At 33.4% G+C, this 27300-nt stretch overlaps 3 protein-coding genes across 6 annotated transcripts; 2 read left to right on the top strand and 1 right to left on the bottom strand.

Annotated features, from left to right (window-relative positions):
* Positions 1 to 1934: 1934 nt before the first annotated feature.
* Positions 1935 to 16067, bottom strand: LOC105801784 (tripeptidyl-peptidase 2). Its single transcript, XM_012633065.2, has 34 exons — positions 15698 to 16067; positions 15500 to 15578; positions 15320 to 15393; positions 14378 to 14487; positions 14181 to 14261; positions 13520 to 13606; positions 13297 to 13439; positions 12854 to 13004; positions 12646 to 12768; positions 12237 to 12320; positions 11943 to 12130; positions 11649 to 11823; positions 11410 to 11531; positions 11250 to 11329; positions 10678 to 10736; positions 10290 to 10444; positions 9573 to 9751; positions 9339 to 9451; positions 9103 to 9273; positions 8525 to 8653; positions 8276 to 8376; positions 8053 to 8170; positions 7757 to 7836; positions 7147 to 7219; positions 6786 to 6871; positions 6625 to 6676; positions 6422 to 6550; positions 6174 to 6245; positions 5763 to 5855; positions 5079 to 5174; positions 4365 to 4463; positions 3986 to 4078; positions 3208 to 3384; positions 1935 to 2393 (listed from the first exon to the last, which is right to left on the bottom strand). The coding sequence occupies exons 1-34, from the start codon at positions 15897 to 15899 to the stop codon at positions 2235 to 2237; spliced, it is 3933 nt and encodes a 1310-aa protein (XP_012488519.2). The 5' UTR covers positions 15900 to 16067; the 3' UTR covers positions 1935 to 2234.
* Positions 16068 to 19328: 3261 nt separating this feature from the next.
* Positions 19329 to 22755, top strand: LOC105801785 (signal peptide peptidase-like 1). Of its 4 annotated transcripts, none has more exons than XM_012633070.2 (4): positions 19329 to 19383; positions 20248 to 21153; positions 22060 to 22260; positions 22395 to 22755. In XM_012633070.2, exons 2-4 carry the CDS (start codon positions 20356 to 20358, stop codon positions 22509 to 22511), a joined length of 1116 nt encoding a protein of 371 aa, XP_012488524.1. In that variant the 5' UTR covers positions 19329 to 19383; positions 20248 to 20355; the 3' UTR covers positions 22512 to 22755. The 4 variants fall into 4 exon arrangements, with proteins under 4 accessions (XP_012488524.1, XP_012488523.1, XP_052480508.1 ...); XM_012633069.2 differs by lacking the exon at positions 19329 to 19383 and adding an exon at positions 19396 to 19532; XM_052624548.1 differs by lacking the exon at positions 19329 to 19383 and adding an exon at positions 19579 to 19616.
* Positions 22756 to 23777: 1022 nt separating this feature from the next.
* LOC105801788 (cell division cycle 20.2, cofactor of APC complex) lies at positions 23778 to 26026 on the top strand. Its single transcript, XM_012633079.2, has 4 exons — positions 23778 to 24239; positions 24465 to 24740; positions 24828 to 25097; positions 25178 to 26026. Exons 1-4 carry the CDS (start codon positions 24141 to 24143, stop codon positions 25898 to 25900), a joined length of 1368 nt encoding a protein of 455 aa, XP_012488533.2. The 5' UTR covers positions 23778 to 24140; the 3' UTR covers positions 25901 to 26026.
* Positions 26027 to 27300: the final 1274 nt, after the last annotated feature.

The following is a 27300-nucleotide window of genomic DNA, read 5'->3' as shown; positions in this document are numbered from 1 at the left end:
ATATAATTTTGATAAAAAAACTCATTTGTGTCACATCATCACACATTAGTAAAATTTAAATTCAAAGATCAAATTAAAAAAATTATCATGTTTTTAAGACTAATGACAAAAATTTTCAAGAACTAAGATGGAAAAGATTGACAAGTTCGAATACTAAATGTAGATTTATCCTTTTTATTGTAGTTGATGAATTTCTTTGAGTTCTAGGGCCTTAAAAGCTCTATAATAAAAACTATTTTTGGATTTTTAGTTATTTTATTTTAAGTTAGTAAACTGATAAAGCTAAAATTAAACAATTAAATGATAATTTTGTAATTTATTTCCGTTAGGTGATCACACATGTTTTCTATCCCTTAGAACAAGATTCCTAGTAAAAATAGGAAATTCAGTTTGTAGAATGAAAATCGATACGTAATCATTTGAATCATGTTTTTGTATTCGTTAAAAGTACAAGGTGCAATTTTGTTAACACAGTATGTGTTGTATTATGGATAGGATTGGAAGGTAAGGTTGTTTTATTGATGGTTTTGAGTCCTCCTTTGATCGTATAGAGGAAGAAAAATGTTTGGCCGTCAAGATATAATCTTTCTCAAATGTGGTAAAATCTTTATAGTTAAAAAACATTAAAACTATATTTGATTGGTTGTAATAGACTATGCATTTCAACACTTGTTTAGGCTTAATTCTCAAATCTACAACCAAACAAAAGGTTAGGTTTAATGGGCTGTTTAAGTTCCCATTACAATTCAGGGATTGAATACAATTTAGCAACCCTACATCTGAATTGTTGTTTGGTGTAGAGAAAAAAAAAAATCCTCCAGATACCTATTCACATTCATCTTCCTCACCTAATCAAGCCATAAACCACCTAGCTCATTCAATTTCAGTGAACCAAGAAATCTCTTCATTGAAAGGCAACGCTACAATGATGTTATTCGTTTCAGTATAACACTCCGTCACAAGGTATGTCTCAATCTCTCTGTGCTTAGATTATACTCCATTTGATTTGATATTTCCTTAAATATATAATTTCTTTTTTGTCTTTTCACTCTAACCCCCATCTTAATTCATTTGATTTTTGGTGTTAATGATTTATTGTGATTTCTGATTCTTTTAAGCTCTTGGTAGCAAATCTCTCCTCTTACTCTCCATCAAAGTAGGCTTTGTTCGATTTCTTATTTCTGTAAAAATTGGTCTGCCCACTTATCTATATAATTAAATGCAGAATTATTAATCATTCGTGGCTTTTTCTTATATCTATTCTCTTAAACTATAGGAATACGATTACATTATTAATTCCATCATGATACTCGATTCTATTTTATTTATTAGTCTATTATGATACTCATTCACTATTCTATTCCAACAATAATAATAAAAGAACTTTATTCCATTATAATTCATGATCACCGAATCTATGGTTGTGATTCTCAATCCAATTTCAACTAAATAATGATTAATTCAACCAAGCTCAACCGATTTTCCATTCCAGTTCAAAAAATTCACGATCTAATCAATCTAGTTCCAACTATGACCTAGTAACAAACTTATGTTTGTTTCAATTCTTTAACACCAAATTCAATACTAAGATTTAAGTTGATGAACAATTGCCATATGTAAACTTTGCCCAATTATATTTCAATTCTTAGTGTTAGTTTAACGTTAATTAAATTCTATTCTATAGGTCATATATTATACATATAACCGTAAGTTTTACCGGTAAACTCCTAAAAAACTCCTTAACAATCCTTTCCCATCCCCTTCTTTACAAATACCCAAAAATGATTCTTTTAAAAAAATTGATTAAATTATGAAATCAAATTAACCAACCTAATCGATTGAATCAGTTTTAAACCAAAAAAAAAAAAAAACCAAGCTCCGATGATTGGATCTTCCACCTGCCTTTCTTTTAACCATGACAGAGAACATTTAAATTACTGAAAATTATGACATTGATTTTTTTTTAAAATTTTAGCTTATTCTAATACAAAGCATACAAAGATAAAATTAAACAGTGATAACGTTCATCCATAATTGCACGACCAACACTGACCTCAAACAAATCCCCCACTCTAGTAATGAAAAACACGTCATGGTGTTTTTCTAGTACGACAGATAAGGGTGAAAGTACAATCATCTCCTTGGTTTATTATTATGACAAGCTATCATCAATTCCTTAAAATGTTCAATGTTTTTCATCAGATTGAAATTGGGTCTCATAAAATTTACTAACCTTAGAACAGGGGCAAGCTTGGTGGGAACCGCACATGCATCCATTGTCTTTCATACGTTGATAAATGATTCCATCCAATCTCATCCAGCAATGACAGCTTCATTTCGTACAATTTCTTCTTTGGTGGCTCTCCATCATCCTGAATCATGTCATTTAGTACCTGCGACAATAGCAGATACTTGAGCTCAAGTTCCAGTACAGGGGAAACTAACCACATTTGAAGTCAACTAATGGGTTGTATCGGAAAATAGCTTGTGAACAGCCTAAGGCAGTAACTAGCATAAGCCTAAAAACATATCAAGGGATAGAGAATCATTCCACATAGTATTCAAACATTTTTTTTCCAGGCTGACAAGTGATATAAAGCATTGACAATCCAAGTTTCTTACAGTCCTCGTTCTTTCACTTCCAATTCTTTATTCCTATTATGAAATTAGTGGTTTGTATTGAAAGAGGGAAGAGACTTGAATTGAAATAATAATAAATGCATCAATATTCTTAAGGGATCCATTTACACCTGTGTAAAACTAAAGTAGTTCTATATCATTTAATATCTTTTGAATGATTAATATTTTAACAACCCAACTGTTGAATTTATCGATATAATTGTACTTATCATACATGCAATTTTTCGAACCGATTCAATATGATAGATCTAAAATATTGTATATATTAATATTTATTGAATAGTTGAAAGTTTTTAAATAAAATAAATAATTGAAAATTTAATATGCATGATCTATATAAACAAAATATGAAAATGACAAAACCATTAAAATATTAATCGAACAAAAAGACAAAAAAGGGTGTAAGATCACTCTAGTTTTATACCGGTTTATGTAGATAGTTTCCTATATTATTATTGTCATAGTTTCAAATGCATTTTAAACAAAATACCATTCAACTCATCAATTGAAATTTTCATCAGGTAACTTCTTTTTAGTGCTTACTAGGATTGTAAGAAGAGAAAATACCTTCAGTGCAGTTCCAAGCCTCCCAAATCGCCTCTCCCGCAGTACATAGAGGGTGCCATATTTAGAGGACTTCACATCTACCCATTTTGTCAGTTCTTTAAAGTTTTCCTCAAATAAGTCTGACCGGAGATCAGAGCTGACAGCTTCACTTGCAGCCAAGGCTGAAGGTTTCTCACCCTATAATGGTGATGAAGAAAATGATTAATTCCAATGAAGATGATAAACCACCATAAACATGCTGATATAAACAATCTCAGCACCATAAAACCAATTAGAAATAGGTGGAGATGCCCGATATAACACCACAGAAAACCCAATATTTAACATATGTAGGATAAAATCACTTAACACTTCCCTCACGTGTAGCTCACAAATCCTACAAGTGGACAATCTCACTAGAAGTCGTCAACATCAATGGGGTAGACATGCTGAAAAACGTAACAGAACCTGGGCTAAAACTAGTAATGAGACGTATCAAATTCACCAACGAACTAGCAAGAAAAATGTAATGCAGAATGGAGATTAGTTCAAGACATTAAATTCCCTCAGCTCTACCAAAATAATAGGTTTTGTATAACGGCCATGGGTTTTATTTTTGTGCCATTGCTTCATATCCTCGTCTCAGTAATGGACTTATAAAGTTCACTTTTCTTTGTGAATATGTATGTCAATGTTTCTTTCCACTTTGAAGAAAAGATTAGAAAATAACCAATATCAGTTAGATAATAAGCTTATTTAAATTGGAAAATAACCAGGTGATACATATACCAAACAATACCTTTATAGATTCAATCTCAGCCAGTGCAAGTCCTTTTTGGTACAGTGCTTCTGCTAATTGATCACGAGTTGTCTCCATCTTCTTCTTATTTTTCTGAAGAAATTAAAAAGGGAAGGGGGGTTCTCATACATTTTGTGTATAAACCGCAAACACTAAACCCCTAATGATGCACTAAAGCATAAATGAAATTGCAGCACAGGAAACACCTTGGAGACAATCATAACCATTGAAAAATAAAAGTCAAGAACAAAAAATACGTTTAGCAACTTCAATTCTGATAATATACTTGGCTGAATTTACTAAGAGGATGTCCAGCATAGTATGAGCAAAATGATGGAAAGGGTAGAGGGAAGAGCGAATTGACAATTTAAAACTGAACCTCTGAATCCTCATCCTCAGGATCAGCTTTAAGTGAAAAGAGTTTTGCCAGTTCATCTGCATCGATACTATCAATCACCTCATCTGCCGCACTTATAATCTGAAAAGTTCAACTATATTAGTTAAGGAAAGCATTTATTTCAGATTTTCCATTTCAGTTTTGAGTACTGTAAAAGATAAACTGACAACCTTAATATCAGTCTCTTAGCTACTTCTTATGTTTGGTATTTTCATATATTCTGGCCAGTATTTTTTGCTAAATACATAAACTTCAAGCATCTCCAGTAGATGCAGGTTATGAACTTTCAACAAGTCCCCCGCTAGAACCAAGAGAGGGTTCAAATTTTAGGCCTTCATGGGGCTCACTTAAATATCGTTATGCTTAAAAATAAATAAAAAAAGAATATGAAAGCTAGCAACCTATAAGGATACTTTCCACTTGATACCAAAAAATGAAAAAACAACTTTTAGGCATGCATATATGTCATCTTTACGAGTTAAATAAGTAACATCCACTCTCAAGTGAGTCATTGATTTACCACATTATATCTCTGAAGGTAGTTCAGATTAGCAACATTGAGCAACTGAGAAGAGTTACATGGCAGCAAAGCACAAAACAAAATGAAGGGAAAAACCTCAACAAGACACTTTACAAAGCAAACTCAAGAGAGCCATCAGCATTTTCATACCAAAATATGCTTTCAATACGACTCACCTTTTCATAATAGTGGATTTTGTCCCCAATATTGCTTCGTGAAAGCAAACTTTCCAAGATCTTTACAAGCAATGGAGTGTACTTAGGGTACTCAGACTGCCAAAGAACACATGTTACATATTAAAATAGGTACAGCACACTATTGACTGCCTAAGACAAGCAGCTCCAAAAACATCCACTTCCAGATTTAGACATGTTTTCATCTAGTTTCAGGAATTATATGGCAACTAAAACACAATTGACTGCAACAAGCTACAATAGCACACTTCTCCCACTAAAAAATTAACCGGACTGAAAATGGAGGCCGCTAAACCTTCTCTGCCATTTGACAGCCATTTAGACAGTTATAAGACAATAATCAGCTTGTACTTAAAGAACTAATAAACTTAGGTGCTGCAAATTATTTTTCAGGTATAACTTGTACGTAAATTTTACATACCACTTATTCCTAGCTATAATATTGCTACAAGCATACCGCAATTTGAAAAGAAAAAAACAGAACACTCAACCTGATATATACTAGACTTGCAATGTAGCATTCACTAACCAAGAGACCCTTTGACAGAAAGTGGAGAAAGTAACGCTTAGGGAGAGAGGATGACTCCTCATAAAGAAATATATCCTTCTTCAACTCTTCGCATAGAGTACACCTAAACTAAAGAAAGGACGACAGAGAGTTCTAACCTTGAGAGATTGAGCTAATTTTTTCCATTCTGAGCGATCTTCATCACTATCTTGCTTCAGGCTTCCAAAAACCTTTATTTTTGCCTCTCGAACCTGATTGAGGAATTGAACAAGCATTACTCCATATGTTAACACCAGAGAAAACAAATGTTTTAAAAAGCTAGTTGATCTTGATGAAATTTGTTCCGGTTATCTTAATCGATACCATACAATAGTAAAAAATTTTCAAAATAAATGAACTATTCAAAGCAAAAAACACCAAAGTGATTATATGAATATATGGGCAAAAAAATCATTAAGTTAATATAAGAGATTATTATAGTTTGACAACATTTAAAAAGTATGAGAAAAAAACTTTGCAACTATTTGATTACCAAATATCAAGGTTAGCATAAACATTTGTGCAAGTACCTCTTCTTGTAAACGTTCGGCCATAGGTTTAGTGCTAGCTGAAGAAGAACCTTTGCCTTTGTCTTCATCAATCTGTCAATAAAATGCCATGAGTCATGGCAGAAGAAAGAAGAATGCAAAACATGGAAGTAAAGCTCCAGAGTGCATCACTTAACCATAGAAGCATTATTAGGCCTTCCCATAAGTACCATACAAGGTGTAATAGAAAAATGTAAATATTACATGGGTAAAGGCAAAAGTATCACAACCTTGCTGGGTGGCACCACATAAGATATCTGATATGATACAGGATTCTTCTGTGGATTTTTTCCCTCTCCAGCATATGATAGCTTCCCGTGTGATATTGCTCCCAGCAATACAGATCCTTGTGAGGAACACTGCAGGAACAATTCAATTGTTACATCTTCTGTGCTGTTTACTTAAGTAAAAGAGACATCAAAAAATGTACTACCTTTGGAAGCTTATCTTTGTTTGGTGGACTTAAATAAAATGATTCCTTTATCCTGAAAAATAATGCTTCAAGTTAATTAGAGAGTAAAAATAAGAAAACAAATTGGACAGGATTGCTGTGAATAGCCTAGATGAATTACATATATTCGAAATCAGACATACCCTGGAACCAAAATAGAATATTTAAAGGTACCATTCCCCATCACAGGGCCATCTGGTTCAGAGAAAAAGTTCAATGGAATAACGTCCTGATTTCAAAATAACCACAGGGATAGTAATGAGCATACCTCATAAACCTTTCCAAACAACCATGGAAGATGAAAATAGCTAGAGAAATCAATACTAATTTAAAGCAATTTGACAATACATCTACTATTATGCCAATAGAAAAAATACAAGACCTAAGAGGCAATGGTTAAACCATTTTCTGCATGCATGCCTTATAATTTAGAAGCAGTGCTTTTAATATAGAGCCATTTCTAACGTGAATAAAGAAAACAAACAAACAAAGACACGATATTACCTTTTCCTCCAAATTCCTTTCCAGAAACAGAACTAATTGCTTCATTTTTTCTAAGTACTGGACATTGTCATGCCTGAAACATGATAAGTCAATGTAAGTGAAAGCAAGCTTGGATTGAAGCATCTCATTAGAAGAGATTGATAGGATGAGAATTCCTGTTTGCAGCTATCCTACTACAAAACCAATTTCCTAAACCTTCAAAAACAAGAAAGAAAATGGAATATAAGAACAGACAATCTCAAAGTTACAAGATAATCGTGATATTCAGGAATTCCTTTAATTAGCTAAAACCAGAACAGAGGGCCTATAAAGGAGTTGTTTGGGGGCTAGGGAGGAGAAAAGCCACACCAGTATCCAAAATAAACTAATTTCATTTGATAATTTTTAGCCACACACATGACTTGGTTTCAGCAAATGGAAGGAAAATTTTTTATTTATTTTCAAGAGGTCTTTTTTGTACTAGAGTTTTACTCATCCTTCTAATTTTGAGTTCGAATTAGTACTAATTATTTTAACACTTATGTATGGTTAAGCTTGCTTTTCCTTGATTTAATATACTAAATAACCAAACGAGGCATGAATGTCTAGTATAAAGCACATCTATAAGTACCTTAAGTACAGTCGCAGTGAGTATTCACCCTTTGGAAGTTGTGAAGAGGCTGGATAACAATCACCCATTGCATATACACGCTATAATTGATGAGAGCAAAAGGATTTTAACAGGTCAGCAAAATTGTGGCACAAGAAGGAAGTAGGAGCAAATTAGAAACCCATTATGGTAGAACAGAATAAAGCACTGGAGATGTAAAATGTGGATTCTACATGATATGGAATAAAGCATATTTGTCCAGATTTGTTGCTACTGATTCTTTTCAAAATGATTTGACAGTACAAATAAAAATGTACCTTGTTTGTGTCAGAAATCATGTAAAATTGGGACTCAAATTTTGTGTCATATATACGATTATTGAGCAATGGAATATGCGGTTTCACTTCTGCTCCATCTTCCAATTTAAAGTGGTAACTGTAGAAGCAAAAAAAGTAAAGCGCACAAACAGTAATTGAAGTGATCGATTACATATGCACATATAAAGGACATTCTTCCATAAGCGACTGAAAAAATACACACGTTAGTGTCAATGCCAGTATCTGTTTCCCTGATGGTAATTTGTCACGATTAGTTGGAAGAGTACAAAGTTTTGCCTCAGTAGGTCGATATGGAACTCTTATCTGCATATTGAACATATAAAAAAATCAGAAAATTAAAAAAGAACGTCTTATTAAATCCAAGCAAGAACATCAAAAGGAAAGCAAAAAGCCCAAAGGAAGAGAAAGCCTAAATGGCCTACATGGCACTGTACAGGATAGACTTCATTACCTTGTTTAAAGTAGCAGTAGGGGCAAGTCTTTCAGAGGCCAATAGTGCTTCAGCCTCAATTCTGATGGGTGCTTCACTTCCATCAAGGACTACTTCAGTTCTGTTGACTCCAATTCCATGAAAGACGATCTAAACCATTCATAAAAAAGAACCCAAACATAAGACTCTCAAATGCAAGATAATTTAAAACAGTATTCCCATGTTCGCTTCATTGAGATACCACAACTTACAGAGCATGCAACAGTAAATAAGTAAAAGATACTTGGTAAGGTTCTCACAAGCCAAAACTAAAACAAAACTTATGCAGGATAAAGCATCTTTGACATAGGCATGGCCCCAGGTTGGGGAAACACATCTAGAGAAGAAAGCAGAAAATCAAGAAAATTGAAAAAGAAAAGTAGACCATCCAAGTGCAACTTCAACAAAATGGTCTAGGGTGGCAAATATTCACTAACTGAGCAATTATAGAAGCAGTAGTGATAGTAGGAGATAAAATAAAAATAAAATGAACCGATCAAATAATCAGTAGAAAAGTTATTAGCAGAAGAAAGTTTCTAGATTTTTTGACAGAAAATTACCTCAAAATCTACAATAGTCGTCTCGTGACTTCCCATGCCACTTGACCAAAACTGAGCTATTGCTAATTCCATTGTTTGACCACCTACAACAGGAAAGTCAAAGCTTTTGGCAGTAGGAGAAGAAAATGTTACAACACTCTCCCACTTGATAGGCCTTCTCAATGGACAGAGCTGCACATTTTAAAACAAGTCAAGACTTAGGTCAATCTGGTATGGGTTCAAAGTGCATGCTATACCTGAACGGTGTCAACAAAAAATCGTCTACTAGTATCAAACCCAGATGTCCTCATGGTAGCCTCAACCCAACTAGCACCAAGCGGTACTTCTATATACCTTCGTTCTATGTGGCCTAGACAACCACAAAGGAGAAAAAGGGAATCAACTCATGGAACAATCATAGCATGAAAGAATTTTTAATGCATAAAGGGTACAGAAAATATAAGTTGGGACGAATTCTATGACAAAATAACCTGGAAGGAATGACATCTTTGAGAATGAGACCAGTGGTGGCCGATTCAATACAGCCTTGGGCTTTGTTATAGTAATTGGAATTCTGAACAAAGGACCACGCCATGGGGCTTTGCAATCAATTCCATATACTTCATAATAGTGCAGCCCATCAGCCAGATTGGAGGGATCAACAACTACACTGAAAAGAAACGAAAATAATGCACCATTATCAAACAAGCAATCTTCCAAGATCACAAATCTAAGCATCCAACCCAAAACCAATTGGTAAGAGATGGAGGGCCCAATAAAACCACTAGAAACCCGATGCATAACAGATATGAGATAACACTACTTAATACTCCTCTTTTGTGTAGCTGTTAGGACCTACACATGGACAACTTTACTGGAAGAACAACATAACAAAACCCAGACTCAAACATCTCAATCATCCAACCATAAACCCATTAGCAAGAGGTGGAGAGGCCCAACTTTAACATACAACCATATAAAACCCAATACTTAACAAAGTGGGATAACATTACTTAACACATCAAATATGGAAATTACAGAAATTTTGATTCATCTACCTTACAACTCAAAAGAGGATGGCAAAATAAAAAAATTTTAGTAAAATGAAGTTCACAAAATGAATAAAAAAATTGGAGTTGATAGACAAACTGCACACAATTTATTAGAAATAAGAACTTTCATATGGGTAGTGAAGTATGTTTACTAACTTGAAGGTGCGCCCATTATGAGTGAGGAGAAGATACTCAGGTGCTCTCACAACTGCATTATTACTAGAGCGCAGCTCAATACACTCCTCAAAGGGAACCAATTGTTCTAATTTACTTGCATCATCATGAAACCTTGGTTCAACATGCACTGCCCACTATTTAAGATGTAAGTTTAGCAGCTTTAAAAATCAAGGATAAGCAGAAAACATGAAGTTGTAAGGCAGGTGGGGATTGAATATCAGAAACTAAAATAATCATTTTTTTTTTCCTTTTGAAAATGAACACTTAATGAAGGGAACACCACATAATTATTTAGTAATAAATGAAAAGCAAAGAGCAAAAAAGTAGCCATGGACAAAAAAGTTATAAAGTATATAAATCAGCACACCTCAGTAGACTGTCGGCAAGCAGTAGCCTCTCTTAGGTAGATGCCTCGTGATATAGGAGCTGCAAGTGAAATACACAGTAAAATGGATTGTAAATGCATGAATGAGATGGACCAAAGGACAAGCAGTTCCTAATGGAATAGGTAACAAAGCAACTTTCCCACCTACTGCCACTAAATCACCACTTCCCCATGTCAAACTAGCGCAAAAGATAGTTAAGTTCCATAGCAGAAGTAAATCCAGAATCCATTGAAAGAACTCAAGCTTCTAAACGTTCTCATTTGCGAAATGGATGCTCATAACAAACAGGATATTAAATAAAAATCAGAAAAAAGCTGACTCCCAATATCAAAGCAAGTCCTTAAGAAGTTAGATAAAACATAAAAAGTTTATCATTATTGCTCTTGGCACTAGGTAGAGTTTATCAATTTAAAACAAAAAACTCTTCTATTAATGATTTGAGGCTTGCCTCTGATATTTAATGAACATCCACAAATTTTTGGATCGTAAGTATAATAGTACTGAACACATTGAACACTGGATAGCATTTTTCAGCACATCAATCTAAACTTACTTGATTTTCCAGATTGATTAACCTTTATTTGATAACAAACACATGAAAGATCTTGAGACTTCTGTATATATTCATATGCTCTGCCAAACATAAGAATCAAAGAAGTTCAGAACTAAGAAATAATATATAAAGAAGCAAAGGCTATGGCCAAATTTCCTACTTGTCAACTTGCATAAGCCCTTGACCAGCGGTTAGCTTATCTTCGGGCAAACCACCTACAGGAATGGATGTATTCTCAAGAGCTATCCTTACACTATATGGGCTCACAGGAATTCCCTCAGCCTACAGACAACATTAGATAATTTTCCTTTAGACACCACAACAAGAGGGAAAAAATGGAGAGGGGAAACAAACAATCAAAAACTCAAATAAAGGAACTCAAATAATCCAAAGAAAAACCTTCATAGCACTAATAAGCAGTGCGATTCCCCCACAAGCAGATGGAGACGCCATTGATGTTCCATTCATGAGCATGCGCCCTTGGAGAGTCCAAGTAGGAACAGGGGCAACAGCCCCTCCAGGAGCACTTATACAAACTCCAAGATCTCCATCAGCTGTTGGTCCTCGGCTGGACCTGCATCCATTGCAACCAATTTCAACGAGTTAAAGATGAACAAGGACAAGGATTGAGAGCTGGAAAAAGTGAGACTATATGTTTGAAGGCCAAACATGGAAGAACTGAAATTATCTTACCAAGTGTACTCAAGCCCTTCGGGTGGAGGTTCAACTACAGAATGAGCACCTGCAGCCATTGCAGGAGAGACATATGCACCAACTCCTATGATGCTTGAAGAGGTACCACCTGGAGCACCAACTGTGCTCAATGCTGGCCCACTATTACCAGCACTACTCACAAATATCAAACGATATTTATTCACGACCTAAATTAGACCCAAAGATGACACCCATAACATCTTAGAGAGAGAGGAAAATGAAGGTAAACTACACGAAACAATTATGCCTATAAGGAAAATTTGGAGTTCTTACTTCGTTAACAAGATCAACAAAGCGTCCATAGTCAGGTAATAATGTAGGTTCTCCGTAGCTCATGTTGATCAGATCACATTTATGCTGTGAAATAAAAAGGAGGTAAAACAGCCAAATGGTTACAATTAAAATGTACCAGATTGAAGTCAGTGATATGACACATTGACACAAAGGGACACCCAAGTACCATTTGCAGTACCAGAGACAATATGCTAAAATAGCTAACCACCAACACAAAATGAATACAAACATCAAAAGAAAATATGAATATATGTTCTATGCTCATATTAAAGGAATGAATAGACTGCAGATATGCCAGATGGTTAAAAATAATCAAGATAATAAATGCCTCAAGGGCCATAACAACACAAAGGTGAATAAATCATCAGAAAAATGCACTTTTAACCACCTCCACAGCAGCTATTAGTGCCCGTGTCAAGCCTGTTCCAGTCTCCATCGAACCTAAGCGTGCATCTCCAATTTTACATGAAATTATCTGGGCTCCAGGTGCAACACCATTTAACAAGGGCTCCTAAACCATCATGCAAATCAGAAGACATTTTTTATGAGAACTCTGAAAAGAAAATGCCATAAACCATCAGTTAAGCATACAGTACCTGTGGGTGGAAAGCAGTAGCAATACCAGCAACATGAGTAGCATGAGGGGAGCAGTCTGTAACAATACTTAAGATGTTTCCCTCGTCATATACATTAACAACAAATGTACAAGCATCTAATTCACTAAATATGCCATATTTCTGTTCAATCCTGCAAGGATTATTTCAGTAGAGTTAGATAATAATTATATTATGTTTGTTTCAGAAAAAACGAAGCACAATATCAAAGAGGGGCACTTAAAATTTTTTAAGACAAGTGGTTAACAATATGAAACAATATGCAAATAGAATGCCACGTGCAACCAGCCAAGCAAAAATCTAGCAAGGAGCTTCATTAATATTAACATTCTCCATCATTAAAAAACCACTTCATTGCCTTTGTATAAATTTCTGCCAAAGAAATAGTAGTCAGCCAGGTGATAAGATAAATGACAGACACAGACCTGTAATTAGTTAGGGGCACAAAATCGGCCAGTTTCCCACATTTACGATCATCATGAAGACTCTGAGTGTCAAGAGCAACCCTCCATAATTCTCCATCATGCCATACGACAGCATCTATAACAGGTCCTTTATCATCATAGCTCTAGCACATTAACGTGAGAAAAGCTCAGAACAATGTAAATTTAGTTAAATAAAAGAAATTAATAAATCCTTGGTACTCACATCGCCCTGCTTTTTTAAGAGGTCTATTCTATTCTGGAGATCTTCACGAGCCCTTTTCAATTTTAGATCCTCCACTTTTGTATATTTCTGTATACATGGACATAGAAATTTTCAATTTTAGATCCTCCACTTTTAATAGTAACAAATGCATGCAGCACAAGTATGATGATAGAAATTTACCCACCATCTTTATCATGGAAGACTTTTCTACTTACCCCTAGAGAACCTTCATTACCATGGAAGAAATCAAACATATTTTGAAGCATATGAGCGATTAATGAACTTGAATTATAAGAAGGTTAAAATAATCACTTATCACCAAAATGAATGATACTGAGTACAGAAAGCATGTAATCTTTTTGTTGCTAACCAAAGAAAGAGCGAACTCATCCCTCAATGCTCATATATTTCAAATTGAAGTCAATCTTGCCAAATTAGTGAAGATATAATTAAGGCATTAGCTACACAGCACTGTCACAGCACAAGAAATAAATAAATCTGAAGAACTAGTTATGCATGCAAATATATATGGAATATATATTTGACAATTTGCATGCAATTATACCAGGTTTATTCAAACTAAAGAAAAATCTATTTGAAATATGAATATCTATGTCTATTATCATACAGAAAGAGATTAGCAAGTGGAATTTTCAATAACCTGATCAAATTCATCAAGATGCAATACAGCCTTTGCAATCTCCTCCTGGTTCTTTTCATCCCATTTTCTCTTTCTTTCTTTCTGCAACATGAATAATGAAGGGAATAATAAGAAGACAGTCATTCATCAGTTAATTTATCATGGTCAATAGCAAAAATTCAAAAATTCTCATGAATTAAACAGAAAATAGTTCTTACCTTTATACGTGAAGTCAAAGTGTCAGTAAAGAGCTCATAAATCAATTTATAGCCCACATGCCACTCACCAGAAGGGTTTTTCCAAGAAGAATTGACAACCAATGAAGCCCCTATATATCATTTTTTATCAAAATACAGAACATGGGATCAGAAAATAGAAAGTCAAGTCAGAATCATGATTATGCTACAAGGATATATACAAAAAGACAATAGCACAGAACATTGCCAAGAAGCTAAATACTGTCACACAAGTACAAGAGAATAATCCACCATGCTCTGAACATTTGAAGATTCACACATTTTATTAACAAAGATGAAGTGAAGGAGAAACTATCCAAGAATTACATGAAAATAGACCCTATTGATCAATCGGAAGACAAACTACATGAATAACCTATCATTTAGCATTTAATTCAGTAAGTTTTAGCAACCACTCCAATGCAGAACCAAGTAAACCTCGAGGAACAAGAAAAGGAACTCCCATCTTTTGCTATAATAATATATATAATTACAAATGTGAATAATCTTTTGAACTAACAAAAATACTCTTATTATATTACTAAATTGACATTAGAATAATATTTTATTTTAGCATATTACTTATTAGAAGATTTACAAAATTATATATCCCCATGTCAAGTCGAATTACACTTCTTTTCTATGTTGAATCGCACTTTCACTATGATTTTAATTATTCCCTTTGCTCGATAAGCAACGAACTATAATTGTAGATTAATTCGCACTTAATTAGTATTATAGATATTATAATATTTGAATTATCAAAATAAGTAAATATATTTCAATTATATTCAGCAAGTTGAACAATGATTGGTTTATATTTAATAAATTAAAATTAAAAACGTAAAATCACTTTATTCAAAATTAATCTACTGCACATTTCCATAATCACAAGTTCATCAAATATGTCAGCAATAATACAACCTGAAGCTCCTTGAATTCGACCATCTTTATCAGCCTTCACCACTTTTGAGGTATCAACATCTCCACTCCCAGTACTAAATAAATAAATAAATAAATAAATTCTCAAGTAACTTTAAAATATAATAAGTAAATAACAAGTTCAACAAACAGATAGTACAGCAAGCTGAAAAAAAGAAGTACCAGTCAATAACATCTAAGATCTTTGGCTTCCCATCTGATGTCAGTTGCAAGCCAGAAGCAGCAGGGTCAACACCAGAATCTGAAAACAACAATTTTAATCAAATTTTAAAAAAAAAAAGATCAAGAATCAAACACTTGCTTTCTTTTCTCTTCATTTACAGATTCTTTTTTTTTTTATTAACAGTCAAAAGAAGGTACCAAAGATTGCGATGACGGCGCCGCGACCGTCGTAATGAGGATGAGCTTCAATGAAGCGATCGGCGCCAATCTCCTTCTTCGGCATCAGAGAAGCTAAGAAAGTGTGCTCGTTCAGCTTGAAATTGTGAATACGCCCATTCACATCACCTCCGTCACCGCCACCACAAAAATTATTGCTAGTCTCGATCGAAGAACAAGGCATCGCAGTATAGTTACCACCGCGAATCCCGCTTCCGCTTCGATGATACGCTCCTTTTTCTTTGAAATTATTAGTAATAAGTTTTAGCTTTCTGTTGGGTCCAGTGATTTTTTTTTTCCCCTTTTGGTTACAGTGATAAGTACAGGCGGAAGAGTGTAAAATGGCGGAGATATTAAGGTCAATGGGTGGTTCAGTAGTCCCTTAAATATCAAAAATCTTTTGCTCTTGGGATTAAGGGTGTTTTGGGAATTCCAGTGGCTTGCTGCGGTGCGTTATGGTAGAATGCCACATGTTTATGAGTCAGAGTGTCAGTTGGATAAGTGGGTTTTGATTTGGTAAAAGTGCGGGGCGGGCATGGCATGTAGTTAAATTACCCATTTTGTCCTTACATTGCAACGAAATGGCGTGTCTGTTTGTCATGTATGAAAAATGAAACAAAATGTTTATTCGTATTATTAGTTCATTTACATTATTTTCTTAATACTAAACACGTGAAGTATTATTTTATTTTATCCAGCTAGCTCTTCCTAGGCGTGTAGTGATTTATTTATTTCTTTGTACACATAAAAAAATTTATTTTATATTTTATCCAATAATCTCTTTATATTTTATATTTGTATGGTATCAAATGAGAATTCGGGTTGAATTAAAAACTTAGTAGCAGTGGATTTATCACTATTTTATTTGACATTATTATTTTATTTAAGTATGATTTTTTCTATTTTTAAAGGAGGAATTATGGGTACAAATAAGCTTTGTATAAAAAATAATAGTGAATAATTTGGATCCGTAGCTGATACTCTCTCTAAAACCTCCTCTATCTTTAATAGCAACACATTGCCTTGTTGGCATTGCTTGTGCGATTGGTTCGTTGCTTTCCTCTTTCAATGAACTAATGGGTTTATTTCGACTTTTTCATCATATTTTCGTTATTCATTCGTTGGATTCTTTCATCTCTTTAAGGGAGAGTTTGGCTAGAGTTTGCTTCTTCTTTTTTTCACTCATTCAGCATTGTTTCTCTACCACTATATTTGACTTGTCGAAGTAAATGGTTTTGGGCGATTAGGCTGTTGTTCTTGCCTCCATTTGGAGGTGTGGGCCTTTTACTAAGCTTGAGATTAACTCTAGTTCTCACCTCACCTTTTGTCTTCTTTGTGATTTGTCTTGCAGAGTTGATAGTTGTTAACGTGGAGAGTGCAGTTATTGTTGGGAATCAATGCACTTGTCTTGGAATGAGTGATTGAGCACCTCTTATTTGTGTTTTAACGCGTCTCCATCCTTGGTCCTTGTTGCGATAGCTACAATGGATATCTAAATGCATTTTCTTTCTCATGGGAGGGATAAGTTATAGCATTCTAGCTCTCAAGTGCTTCAATTGTTTTGGCTCTTTTCTCTCTATGTGAGCGACAAATATTGCTCTTTATAAAAAATAAAAGCTTAAAGAAAAACACACTTTGTTTGTAATAACATAAAAAAATATTTATTATATATGTATTATAATAGTTAAGCATGAAATAAAAATAATTAGTATAAATTTAAACTTAAATTAGAAAGATAAGTAATAACTCTTGTAAAAAATAATACATCTTCAAAATAAACTAAAATTTTTATTCTCTTTACTAAAATTAATTTATGAATGAGACTAAACATTACTAATTAAATTAATTTATTACTAACTTATATACTAAATATGTACTAAAATTAAAATTAAGAATATTTTTAAATGTAAAAAGAAATTATCGTTAAAAGTGGAATGCTCAACAACCAAAATAAGTTCACAATATATAATACGGTATTGAAGCAAGTTTCAAATAAACATTAATAAAAATAAATGCATAGAAACAAAAGTAGGTAAATTAAACTTACATTAATAAATGTTATTTTCAAACTTTCTTTATTAAAAATTAAAAAGCCGTTTTTCCTCCTTATTAAAATTAAAAATTTTATTAGGTATGCTTATGAAAATCATAAATTTAAAATACAGATCTATGTTTAAGAATAACATATAATAAACATATAATTAGTCATTATACACTCCAATTTTGTTGAGAGGTTAAAAGTTAATTTTAAAGTTTATTAAAAATATTATTGATATAATGGTAAAATATTTGTTTATAAATCCATCAAATACGAGTTCAAATTCTTAAAATGTTATTTTTAATTATTTTATTTTAAAACTATATAAAAGTATGAAACAAATTTAAAAAAACATCAAAATAATAATCATTTAATGAAATGGTATATTAAACATTTTCTAACTGTCCGTGGCACTAACTTAGAATTTTTATTAATAATATAGATATTGTTAACTCGTGACACCAACTAAGATAGTAATTTTATTAATAATAGAGTTGATACCCAATTAACTTTGTGACACTAACTCGTGATTTTTATTAATAGTAGATATTTTGATAGGAATTAGTTTCTCACTTTGATTTTCAACTTTTACAAAATAATACATTTTTTAATATTTAAGGACAAGTTTTAAAGTTATATATTAATTTTAATTTAATATGTAATTTTATACCAACTCAATCATGAGTTCTATTAATAGTATAGATATTTCAAGAAAAGGTTTCTCATGTCAATTTAGAATTTTCATAAAATGATACATTTTAATATTTAAAGATAAATTTTAAAATTATACATGAATTTTAATTTAATATATAATTTTATATACCAACTCGGTTAATAAATTTATTATAGTATAGATATTTCAACAAGAGTTAGTTTTTCACTCGATTTAGAATTTTTACAAAATATGCATTTTTAATGTTTAACGGTGAATTTTAAAATTTTACATGATTTTTTATTTATCAAGGTATCTATTGAAGCGAACCCAGTAACTAGTTTTTCGCATTTTATAAGCCCATTAAGAGGTAGATGTTGTCACGAGTTTTAAAATTACTCCATACCCAGGTCGAGGATCAAACCCTTGACTACTGGTTAATATGTATTTTTTTTAGATATAACCATAGCTATCTTTATTTGTACGGTTTAAGATTTATATTGTTTGACTAAGGGTAGTATTCATTACGTGGAATATTTGTTATGTGAAATTAAACTAAAAATATATATAAAAATTTAAATTACTTTAGTATTTAAATTTGGTAAATTTTAACTTAGATTTTAATTTTTTATCTACAATAATTTCAGAATTTGATAATTTTTTAATTTAAATTCCGGCATGATGACCTTTCACGGCAACATCTAAATTTTTAATTTAAAAATTTAAAATTTTCAAATTATAAAGATAAATGATATGGTACAATCATATAATACTTCATCATTGAACAAATATAGAATATATATTCAATGATTAAATTGAAAAAAACTGTGAAATTCCAAAACTAATTAAATCCAGAAAAATTCAAGAAACAAATTAAAAAAAATCAACAACTAAATATTGCTTTGTAAAAATCATCTTAAATTAAAAAAGTAAAAGCACTTGCCAAAAATTTGTCGAAGTGAATAAACCAAGTCCAAGGTTAGTCTTTAACGAAAATATCTTCTCCATAATCTTACCACATTATTTTTCTTAATCCTAATTTATGTTTCTTTCCCTTGTCCTTTTACTCATCGTCGAAGATCAAATTTTTGTTGTACATTTTTTTGGGGGTTAGAATATGCTTATATGTAAGAATTTATTTTATTTATTATTTTCTTTTCATAAAAATTTGTAAGCCTTAGATTGTCTGCACATATCTTGAGTAATTATCAGTGCGTTTCATCTTAAACTTTCTGCATGTTGATTTGTATGGAATTTAAGTTTCTGAGGTGATTTTATATACATCGACGTAAAACAGAAACGAAAATGTACGTTTAATTGTTTCTCGACGAGAATGGTAGTCGTAGTTGAATGCAGCTAAGCTAAGCAATTGAATTAGGTCTAATGTGGATTTGGGGCTTCGTGTGATTAAAGAAAATTTGTTTGAATTGTAATTAAGTTTTTTTAGTTTTACATCTTTAAGACGTGTATGCAGTTAAATTTTTTGGATTTTAGGTGGTTGTTTGGAGCATATTTTCCTTCATGTCTCTGTTTGGCTTTTGAGATTTTATATGCAAAATCAGAGGAATGAATGTTGCCTCAAAAAGGATTAAACAGAATGGGGAATGGGATGCTAAGGTTGCAATTTTATAGATGACCTTTGTTCGTTTTTTTATTTTGAAAGTATGGCTTCTGCAGTGAAATTGATTTTTTTTTTTTTTCCATTTTATCTTAAATTGTTATTCTTTTACCTGTAAAACATGATATATTAGTAGTGGCTAGGGCTGCATCAATTTTATTTGATTTAGCTACCGATCTGTTTTTAAGTGTTTTAATAGTTATTGAATTGGCATTGTTTTGCAGGTTGCATGGATTTCTCTGCTTATAGTGTTCATTAGGGAGGTTGTGCAACTTTGAGCTCATCGTGTGTTGTATTTGGTTTATGTGCTTAAAGAGCATACATGATTAGTTATGGAATCTTTATGGAAGCTTTTATATTTACTTGAACCTGCTCCTATGACTCTTATAGTTACGGCGATGGCTGTAACATTTGGATCTGCATTTCGTGCTCTGAATCATGGGAAAGAAATGGAGCGGAACCGTGACTTGTTGGAGGCATCAATTACTTTAGATAGGTCCCAAGCTCTAATGATCCCGGTAATGAGCTCCTGCAGCTTGCTATTGATGTTTTACCTTTTCTCGTCTGTCTCACAACTCTTGACTGCATTCACGGCTATCGCTTCTGTTTCATCCCTTTTCTTCTGGCTATCTCCTCATGTTGCTTACTTGAAATCGCAATTCGGTTTGGCTGACCCATTTCTGTCTCAATGCTGTTCGAAGTCATTTACAAGAATACAGGGGTTATTGTTGTTGGCATGCATCTTTATAGTTGCCACTTGGCTTGTTTCAGGTCATTGGATTTTGAACAATTTGTTAGGGATCTCTCTCTGTGTTGCATTTGTGAGTCATGTCCGCCTTCCGAACATTAAAATATGTGCGATGCTTCTTGTATGTTTGTTTGTGTATGACATATTCTGGGTTTTCTTCTCTGAAAGATTTTTCGGCGCTAATGTCATGGTATCAGTGGCAACAAAGCAAGCATCAAACCCGGTTCACACAGTTGCTAATAGTTTGAGTCTTCCTGGCTTGCAATTTATAACAAAAAAGCTTGAGTTGCCTGTAAAGATTGTATTTCCAAGGAATTTGTGGGGTGGTGCATCCCCTGCTGGGAATACAGCAGACTTCATGATACTCGGTCTAGGTGATATGGTATGAAAGCATTATCTTCTGTATCTTCAAAGTAGTTTTTGTTACCTTTTGAAGGTGTCTTACTTGATGAAATTAGCCGTCATCGTTGCATCTCATTATTTTGAGCCCAATTTTTCATGAATGAATATGTAGAATAATTCAGATATCTGTCTGCTATGCTGCTTCAGCAGTAATTACGGGCAACTTTACTGGTGCAATACTATTGAATTCCCTACAGTGAGACTTTTTTTTGTTTAGAGTTAATGTATTCAATTCATTATTCTCTTTATTTTCCCATGTCACATATCATGCGGTGCCTTGCATATTTGCATGTCTGTGTTGTTCTTTGTTACTGGGCAAACATTTATTAGTATCTATTTTAAGGTGCATTTCAATTAAACCTGGTAATTCGAGTATTCGTGTTCATGTATTTTCTTGTGTTATATTTATGTTTAAAATGTTTTTATTTATATAAATTTTGACATGTTAATAATTTGTGGTTATATAGATTTTGCCATGTTCATGCATTCATGTCATGTTTTATAAGTTTTTTGTAGTTCTTTTTTTCCTGTATCATGTCTGATATTGTGAGGTCTAGTTTCGAGCTTTGAAAAGTTTGTTGTTATTACTTACTGCCCCTTTTCCCGGCATGATTGCCATTAGATGAACAAACATGTCCTCTCAATCAAATCTTAGTGTGCAGATGATACTTGCACAAGGAATACCAGTGCTGTGTACTTGTGGACCAACCATAAACAATTTGCAATTCATGCTTTTGTAACGACAAGCACTCCCAACTTATGCATGTGACATATTGTGAATAACATTCTAGCACTGTTTGCCAGTTCTACACTATTTTGCCGGTTAGTTTCCGTCTTTTTCCTTATCATTAAAGGTTCTGATTAATTTCATTTTATGTTCATGTAGGCCATTCCCGCCATGCTTCTAGCATTAGTCCTTTGTTTTGATCATCGAAATAGTAGGGACACCGTAAATCTTTTAGATTTGCATTCCTTGAAGGGGAACAAGTATATATGGTATGCTCTTCCTGGGTATGCTATCGGATTGGTGACCGCCCTCGCAGCTGGCATTTTGACTCACTCACCTCAACCTGCTCTTCTTTACCTGGTACTTTATTATCACTCTTATCAAACTACTTTATCAATATCCAATGCGGTTTACATTCAACGGGTAATAATATTTAATTGTTTTCCCCGGGTTCTTCTGTGGCATTATATCCTCAATCCTGTAATTTTACACAGGTACCTTCAACGCTGGGACCTATATTTTTTATCTCATGGTTAAGGAAGGATCTAGCTGAATTATGGGAAGGAACCATGCCAAATCTCAATGACAAGGCTAGACAAATAGATTTGTGATCCCAAATCTCAATGACTAGGCTAAAACAAATAGAAGTCCGAACCATTTCTTTATGCGATACGACCACTAGGCCGATGTCAGGTTAATCGGAGCCTTTTGTTTGTATATTCCTTTTTGATGTTCTGTTATCGAAATGTATCAAACTTTTTTCGGCTTACCGGAACATGCCAGCCTGCCATTAGCTTATGAGTTAAGATGTTTGACTGATTTAAACTTTGACTTCATAATTGTGATTTTTTTTTATATCTTCCAAGTATCTAATTGTTAGAAAGGTCTATTACAGGGGCCAAATCTCAATGACAAGGCTAGATAATTAGAAGTCTGAGGCATTAGGCCACATCAAGTTACTGGGATCCTTTTTGGTTGTAAATTCATCCTTTTGATGTTATGTGATCGAAATGTAACAGTGTTTTACAGATTTAAACTTTGAGTTTTTGCTAATGTGGCTTTGGTATAATTGCCCTAGGCCCATGATGCACTATTATATGTAGGGTTCTAAGCCATAAATTGGTTCTAGACCCCATTGTTAGATTATCTCTAGGAAATGTTAACACCGAACCAATAGGTCATAAATTAAGATTTATTTTTTCAACGTCATTATAACATTATTAAAATAATTTAAAAACTTATCAATATAGATCACGAATATTAACATAAAATTCGTGAATAATTTATACAAAATAATAAGTGAAGTAATATATGATATATATACAATATTTGGAAAGTAATTAAAATGATATAAACACAATATAATACGACAATTATAACAATATTTTTAAATAATAAAAATATAAAAATAAAAACAAAAATTATTTTCCTTTCTCATTCTCTCCTTTTCCATTTACCGTTTTCCTTTTACCAAACGTCCCTAGTTGAGGGGAGAAAAAGCCTCCAAGCCTGCTGCTTTCACACAACCACAAATTCCTAGCCTTTAGCTGAGAAATATATTTAAAAAAAGTACACGTGTCAGATGCTTAGGGCCAGATTTTTACGGTGCACAAATGTGTCTTTTATATATATATATATATAGTAATAGATATTAAAATTCATTTGTATAAAAATAAAAAATTATAATTTTATTTTCATATTATTTAATAAATATCCATTAAATATTATATTTTATTAACTAAAATAAAGAGAGGAAAAAAAAAAAAACAACCAAATAAGGAACACGATACCAGTTAAAAGAAAAATTAGCCGTTGCCGCATACCATACTAGCCGTTGCTGCTCTCCATAATAAATCCTAGATATGTCCTTCAACTCGGATTAAAAAATTACTCGAACTACGAAACCTTCCGCTTGTTATCTTTTAGGCATTCATTATATAAACTACATCGATTCCTCCATTAATCTTCAATCAATTCTCTGTCGAATATCTCCAGCTTCTCTAGCATAGCATCTCTTTAATAATTTTTTCTGGCTAACGTTTCTCATTTGATCCTTTTTTCGTTTATCGATTTTTCTTTTTTAATTTTGATTTGAATTTTGCAGGTTCTGAGTTAGTATATTGTATACATATATTTTTGGATTTTACTTAACTATTTCTTGCAGGATCTTAAATAGTTTATTGCTTTCTGTTTATCTTTTATTATTATATATATTTGGATTTTTTGGACACTTTGATATTATGGATGCAGGATCTTTGAATTCTTATTCAAACTTGAAGGGTCAATCTAGATGCCCACTTCAAGAACAGCTTCTCCAGAGAAAGAATTCTAAAGAAAATGTAAATATTTCAACTTATTATTTAGTATTTTATTGAATTTTTAATGATTGCAAATCTGAGTTTTTCTTGTTCTTGATTTATGGGTTTCAATTTGACACAAAGGATTCTAGATGATCGAATCTTTGGTGTCTTAAATTGATTTTAGAAAACCAGCTTTGAATTAGTTGATAAATTTGGGTTTGTGATGACATTGAAATTGAATGTGCTTTTATTGTTATTGTTTAGATGGATAGATTCATACCAAACCGTTCAGCAATGGACTTTGATTATGCGCATTACATGCTGACCGATGGAAGGAAGATTAAAGAGAACCAAACAGTATGCTCACCTGCCAGGGAGGCCTACAGGAAGCAGCTTGCTGAGACCTTGAACATGAACCGCACCCGAATCTTGGCTTTCAAGAACAAGCCACCGGCACCAGTTGAACTATTCCCTACCGAGCACTCAACTGCTTCCGCACATCCGACCAAATCCGCAAAGCCCAGGAGACACATTCCGCAGGTAAATAGAGCTTGTTATGCATAATTTGATTAGTTCAGAAACTTTTGGTTCAACAGACTGATCATAATTATTATTTTGATTCTTCAGAGCTCTGAGAGAACATTGGATGCTCCTGATCTCGTTGACGATTTTTACCTGAATTTATTGGATTGGGGCAGCAGCAATGTACTAGCAATAGCACTCGGAAACACTGTGTATCTGTGGGATGCTTCAGATAGTTCTACTTCAGAACTTGTCACTGTTGATGACGAAAATGGACCCGTAACAAGTGTGAGTTGGGCTCCCGATGGTCGGCATATAGCCATCGGCTTGAACAATTCTGAAGTACAACTATGGGATTCAGCTTCCAACCGACAGGTTCGATGTTATAGACTTATTTGCAGCTATCCCTTTTTCAACGTTTAGTCTGACACTAACCTTCCCCTTGGTTGCTCCAGCTGCGTACTCTGAGAGGATGTCATAGATCAAGAGTGGGTTCAATGGCATGGAACAATCACATCCTCACGACAGGAGGAATGGATGGTCAGATTGTTAACAACGATGTGAGAATTAGATCCCATATTGTCGAAACTTACAGAGGGCATGAGCAAGAGGTTTGTGGGCTGAAATGGTCGGCTTCCGGGCAACAACTAGCCAGTGGAGGCAATGATAATGTTGTTCACATATGGGATAGGTCCATGGCATCTTCAAATTCACCAACTCAATGGCTACACAGGTTGGAGGAGCATACCTCAGCTGTCAAAGCCCTTGCCTGGTGCCCTTTCCAGAGCAATTTGCTGGCCACAGGTGGAGGTGGCGGCGATCGAACCATTAAGTTTTGGAACACACACACTGGTGCATGCTTGAATTCAGTTGACACCGGCTCTCAGGTTTGCTCATTGCTGTGGAGCAAGAATGAGAGGGAGCTATTGAGTTCTCATGGATTTACTCAGAACCAATTAACTCTTTGGAAATATCCATCGATGGTGAAGATGGCAGAGCTAACCGGCCACACGTCTAGAGTACTTTACATGGCTCAAAGCCCTGATGGGTGCACCGTGGCATCAGCTGCAGGGGATGAGACACTAAGGTTCTGGAATGTTTTTGGGGTCCCAGAAGTGGCTAAAACTGCTCCAAAAGTGAACCGTGAGCCATTCTCTCAATTGAACCGTATCCGGTGATAACATGGTGGTGGGTTCTTTGTTTTGTGTGCAGAGTTAGGGATTGTGGGATAAAATTGTTCATCCCCATGTTTATATGTACATTATATTTTCAACTTCTTAGTGAAATTGTTCCCTACTCTTGAATTTATTCTGCTAACAAAATGAATTGGTTAATTCCAAGAAAATATTAGAAGTTGAGATTAAATATGTTAAAAATAATATCAATTTAGTTACTAAATCTTATTTCAAAAATAACATTTTCAGCAGCCTTCAATAATCTCAGCACGCATAAATTTCACACCGTACTGCAAATCTTATGGCTATCTCTGTATAGTCCCCGAAAGCATGTTGCCGTAAATTTATACATGGTTTTGAATGGTTGGAATAGATGATGAATCATGGACGAATTCTTGGACCGCCATTTATACAACTTATTAAATGATCACAATCTCCAACAAACCGTTTATTTTTTAATTATCTAACATTATTTCTTCTTCATAAATGTTGTCTAGATTTTTTCATTTGCAGGTTTCAAGATACCTCGTACGTTGGCGTGTAGATTTAATCCCTTTGATGGCTCTAACTACAGCATCTTTTTAATGGAAATATTTGGCCCAGGCGGAGTTTGCAATTGTATATTGAATGGATGGTCATATTTTCAAAAGTTATGCCCTCAATTTGCATGAAAGATGGTGCTTGATCTGTAGGAATTTCGGAGCTTTATCCACTTTAACACCAACTTCGACTTTGGCTTCAAATCCTTCCATTTCTTTGAAGTCATCGCCAAAATGTTGGGGTCTGGAAAAGTGAGATTCGACTTAGTTTAACATTATTTCTCAAAAGTGCTTTTGGGTCAAAAAGCATTTTTAAGTAAAAATTAAAAATTTTTGCTTTTGTTAACATAAAGTGTCTTTGTAAAACTTTTTTTTGTCCCAAAAGTATTTTTGAAAAACTCAAAAGTATCTTGTTTAGTAATGGTTTTATCTTAAAAATATTTTTTGTCCCAAAAGTGTTTATTAGAAACCATGCTAAAGTGACTTTTGAATTACAATATTACATCATTCTAACCTTTAAATGTCTATTACCATTGGTGTAGTAGGCTATAAGATTGGTTCAGTTCAATTAAAGGCATCATCTCTTACATTTTAGTTATCACCAACTCTTGAATAGAAAAATATTAAAATTTGGAAATCTCCACTTTGGAAGCCTTACTATGAGTAGACACTTGATATTATAAATTTGGAAGCCTTACTATAAGTAGACAATCATAAATTTCGTATCCATAGTCAACATCTTCAACCTCTGCATATATATTGATTAAGAAATTGTTAATTTATTAGTGTCTATATACCATGACCTCGATAACATTATAATTTAATGTGATTTCAACAAACTGAACACATCCTTTCGTAAACTCC

Source organism: Gossypium raimondii, chromosome 11 (assembly GCF_025698545.1).
Source record: "Gossypium raimondii isolate GPD5lz chromosome 11, ASM2569854v1, whole genome shotgun sequence".
Taxonomy (NCBI): domain Eukaryota; kingdom Viridiplantae; phylum Streptophyta; class Magnoliopsida; order Malvales; family Malvaceae; genus Gossypium; species Gossypium raimondii.
The sequence above is the reverse complement of the archived record's forward strand: the minus strand, read 5'-3'. Positions and strand labels throughout refer to the sequence as shown.